We start from the raw sequence: 4,010 nt of genomic DNA, 5'->3' as shown, positions 1-4,010 counted from the left end.
ACAGAATGAGCTTGTTGATGCCCTTGCAACCATATCTTCCATGATACAACACCCAAAAAAGAGTTATATCGATCCACTTGAGATAGTTTTAAAAGAACAACCAACACATTGTTCACATGTGGAAGCAGAATGGGATGGGAATCCATGGTATATCGATGTGAAAAAGTACTTAGAAGCTGGCGAATATCCGAAAAAAGCAACAAGTATTCAGAAGAAAACAATCCGAAGAATGGCAAACAACTTGTTTTTTATTCGAGAGGTTCTTTATAAGAGGACACCCAACCTGGGATTACTGAGATGTGTGGATGCTGCAGAAGCCACAAAATTTCTTGAGGAAGTGCACGCTGGAGTGTGTGGGACGCACATGAATGGGTTTACATTAGCAAGGAAAATCTTAAGGGCGGGATACCTTTGGATGACTTTGGAAAATGATTGTGGTCGATTTGTCCAAAAAATGTCATAAATGCCAGGTACACGGAGATCTGATCAAAGTACCACCCCACGAGATGAATACGATGAGTTCCCCTTGGCCATTTGCAGTGTGGGGTATGGATGTTATTGGACCAATCGAGCCTGCTGCCCCAATGGTCATAGGTTCATTTTGGTCGCCATTGATTACTTCACAAAGTGGGTCGAAGCTGCTTCCTACAAAGCTGTGACAAAGAAAGTTGTGGCTGACTTTGTTCGCAATAATTTGATATGTCGTTTTGGAGTTCCAGAGTCTATCATTACAGACAATGGAGAAAAATTGAATAGTCACTTGATGAAAGAGATATGTGAACAATTCAAAATTACCCACCGCAATTCAACTGCATACCGCCCTCAGATGAATGGAGCTGTGGAAGCTGCTAATAAGAACATCAAGAGGATACTGAGAAAGATGATTGACAACTACTGTTGGCATGAAAATTTGCCTTATGCTTTGCTAGGTTACCGCACCACAATCCGAACCTCAACTGGAGCAACTCCTTACCTATTGGTATACGGAACAGAAGCAGTGATACCAGCTGAAGTTGAGATACCATCTTTAAGGATTATTCAGGAAGCTGGATTGAATGATGCCGAGTGGGTTCGTGACCGATATGAGCAGTTAACATTGATTGATGAGAAAAGAATGAGTGCCGTTTGTCATGGCCAGTTGTATCAACAAAGAATGACTCGTGCTTTCAACAAGAGAGTAAGAGTTCGAACATTTGAGGTAGGTCAATTGGTGTTGAAACGCATTTTCCCTCATCAAGAGGAATATAAAGGGAAATTTGCACCTAACTGGCAAGGACCGTATGTCGTCCACAAAGTACTATCAACAGGAGCTTTGGTTCTAGCAGAGATGGACGGTCAGGTATGGCGCAAAGACATCAATTCAGATGCCGTTAAGAGATACTACATTTGAAGGATGATACTTCTTTTCTTTATTTCCTTGTAATTGCAGTTTGCTTGTAATCATTGTCGCATTATGTTTTGAAACATTCCATTTGCACTTGAACTACGTTCGACCTGAATTCTCAAGAATGAGATACGTAGGCGGTTTATGTCGGCCTCGGTCGTTTTCTTATCAATTTTCTATTTTTGTCACTTCTCGAGATGGGAACTACGTTTGACCTGATTCCTGCATCAACGGGATACGTAGGCGCCACAAGGGTTCGGTCATTTTCCCAATAAGATTTCCATTTCCCCTCACAATGGAAACTGGGACAGAATTTTTGAGAGGACCTCAAAAATTCTATAAGAAGGGTCATTTCCTACAAACAAGAGTCAAATATCATATCGAAATGTGCAATTGGGAATAATTTTAAGGAGATCTCAAATGCAAGACTCCTGTGATCATCATCAAATTTGTTTTTGAAATATCTAACTGGGACAGAATTTTTGAGAAGGACCTCAAAAATTCCATCAAGGATACTCGGACATTCGAAGTCAACTTCAATTGCCTCAAATCGACGTGTTCTTAAAGGGTTTTTAAGTTGCCAGAAAGCTACCTATCATGTCAAAATCAGAGACAAAAGGGTTTTGTTCGTGTCGTGCATGTCGTGACAGTTAATCGGCAGATATTTTCTTTAAAACTATTTTTCCAAAACTTCATACCTAGCAAATGTTTTAATTTAATTATGATCTTGTCTTTTATCTACTGCGATTCATTGGATCTACCAGACAAAGTTCCAGAGATAACAAGACCATGAGCAAGGCGACTTCAACACAGATCAGTATTCCAAAACTAACATGTTTCTGTGGATGCAGGGTATAATAAGATCATCAAAGGAGCTATATATATCAACCAACTGGTTGAGGAGAATTTATCCAGCGAATATCAATTAGTGAGTGTAACATCTTTATTTGATCAATGAGGTATTTGATAGATTAAAGACTAGTATCTACCACTTAAGGTTGCGAGATACCGATGAAAATGATATTATGATAAAAAAGTACTTATCATCATATCAAATATTGATGAAAGACGACGTTCATAGTCATTCATATCGAAATGCCGAGAGGGCCATTCATATTCAAATTGCCAAGAGGGCCATCATATTCAAGCCGCCAAGAGGGCCATTGCATATCGCTAAGAGGGGCATTTATATTCAAACCGCCAAAAGGGCCATTCATATTCAAACCGCCGAGAGGGCCATTTATATTCAAACCACCGAGAGGGCCATTCATATTTAAACCGCCGAGAGGGCCATTCATATTCAAGCCTCCAAGAGGGCCATTGCATATTCAAACTGCCGAGAGGCACATCATATTCAAATTGCCAAGAGGGCCATTGCATATTCAAATTGCCGAGAGGGCCATCATGTTTAAGCCGCCAAGAGGGCCATTGCATATTGAATTGTCGAGAAGGCCATTCATATTCAAATTGCCGAGAGGACCATCCTATCAAATGCCAACAGGGCCCATTGCATATTCAAATTGCCGAGAGGGCCATCATGTTCAAGCCGCCAGGAGGGCCATTCATATTCAAAATACCAAGAGGGCCATTGCATATTAAAATGCCGAGAGGGCCATTGCATATTAAATTGCCGAGAGGGCCATTCATATTCAAATTGCCGAGAGGACCATCCTATACAAATGCCAAGAGGGCCATTGCATATTCAAATTGCCGAGAGGGCCATCATGTTCAAGCCGCCAAGAGGGGCATTCATACTCAAAATACCGAGAGGGCCATTGTATATTAAATTACCGAGAGGGCCATTCATATTCAAATGCCAAGAAGGCCATTCATATTCAAACTGCCGAGAAGGCCATTCATATTCAAATTGCCAAGAGGGCCATTGCATATCAAAACGCCGAGAGAGCCATTACATGTCAAACCGCTGAGAGGGCCATTGCATATTCAGCGCATCAAGAGAACCATCAACATATTACATCAATCTATTTTACTGCTTCGATATCAAAAGAAGAGTAAATTGAAGAATTATATTGAAAATATGAGATACGAGCTTTATTTGCTTTACGTCAAACTGAAAGAAGTTGACGTCAAATATTCAAGGAGAACAATCAAGTGCCAACATGGTAAATGACACTATCTCTCCATTTGAATTATATTTTACACTAATGAGTTTTATCTCAGTCTTTGTCGAGAGCATCCGAGAGGATGAATACTCAAATCAAACCACAGGCGCGGACGACTCAAAAGGGATGCAACGTGGAACTTTTTCTTAGCAGCGAACTGGGACATAGTCCAAAGAGGAGTATCAAACTCTTAGGACGCGAGCTTGAGGAACGACTTCCACCACAATCAAACCACACCCCTATCAAAAGGCATGTGGGCATTTCCTTGGGTTTATAGTTCCAATTTCACATCCGGGAAACTTTCCACTATCCCCGGAGGCAGATCTCCAATCTGAGTGACAATGCACCAAGAGCTTTGGAAATTATGTCCATGTAAGTTCTTAATTATGGGTGTGAAGCGCACCACATTCAGGGTTAAGTGGTTACAAGCCTCTTTTTCATACTCGACTTACTTGTTCACTCTTTCAGAAACGAAGGTTATCTAGCATAATAGATTCCTTTTC

General features: G+C 40.8%; 1 protein-coding gene across 1 annotated transcript; it reads left to right on the top strand.

Annotated features, from left to right (window-relative positions):
• The first annotated feature begins 463 nt into the window (after nucleotides 1–463).
• LOC107062173 (protein NYNRIN-like) lies at nucleotides 464–1,390 on the top strand. The gene has a single exon (XM_015312513.1). It carries the CDS (start codon nucleotides 464–466, stop codon nucleotides 1,388–1,390), a length of 927 nt encoding a protein of 308 aa, XP_015167999.1.
• The last annotated feature ends 2,620 nt before the right edge of the window (nucleotides 1,391–4,010 follow it).

The sequence above is a fragment of the Solanum tuberosum genome, unplaced genomic scaffold, assembly GCF_000226075.1.
Source record: "Solanum tuberosum cultivar DM 1-3 516 R44 unplaced genomic scaffold, SolTub_3.0 scf00205, whole genome shotgun sequence".
NCBI lineage: Eukaryota > Viridiplantae > Streptophyta > Magnoliopsida > Solanales > Solanaceae > Solanum > Solanum tuberosum.
Note: the sequence above shows the minus strand (reverse complement) of the source record. Positions and strands in the feature narration are given on the sequence as shown.

Excerpts from the sequence above, each read along its gene's own strand:
- LOC107062173 (XM_015312513.1), top strand. The coding sequence starts at position 464 with ATGCCAGGTACACGGAGATCTGATCAAAGTACCACCCCACGAGATGAA.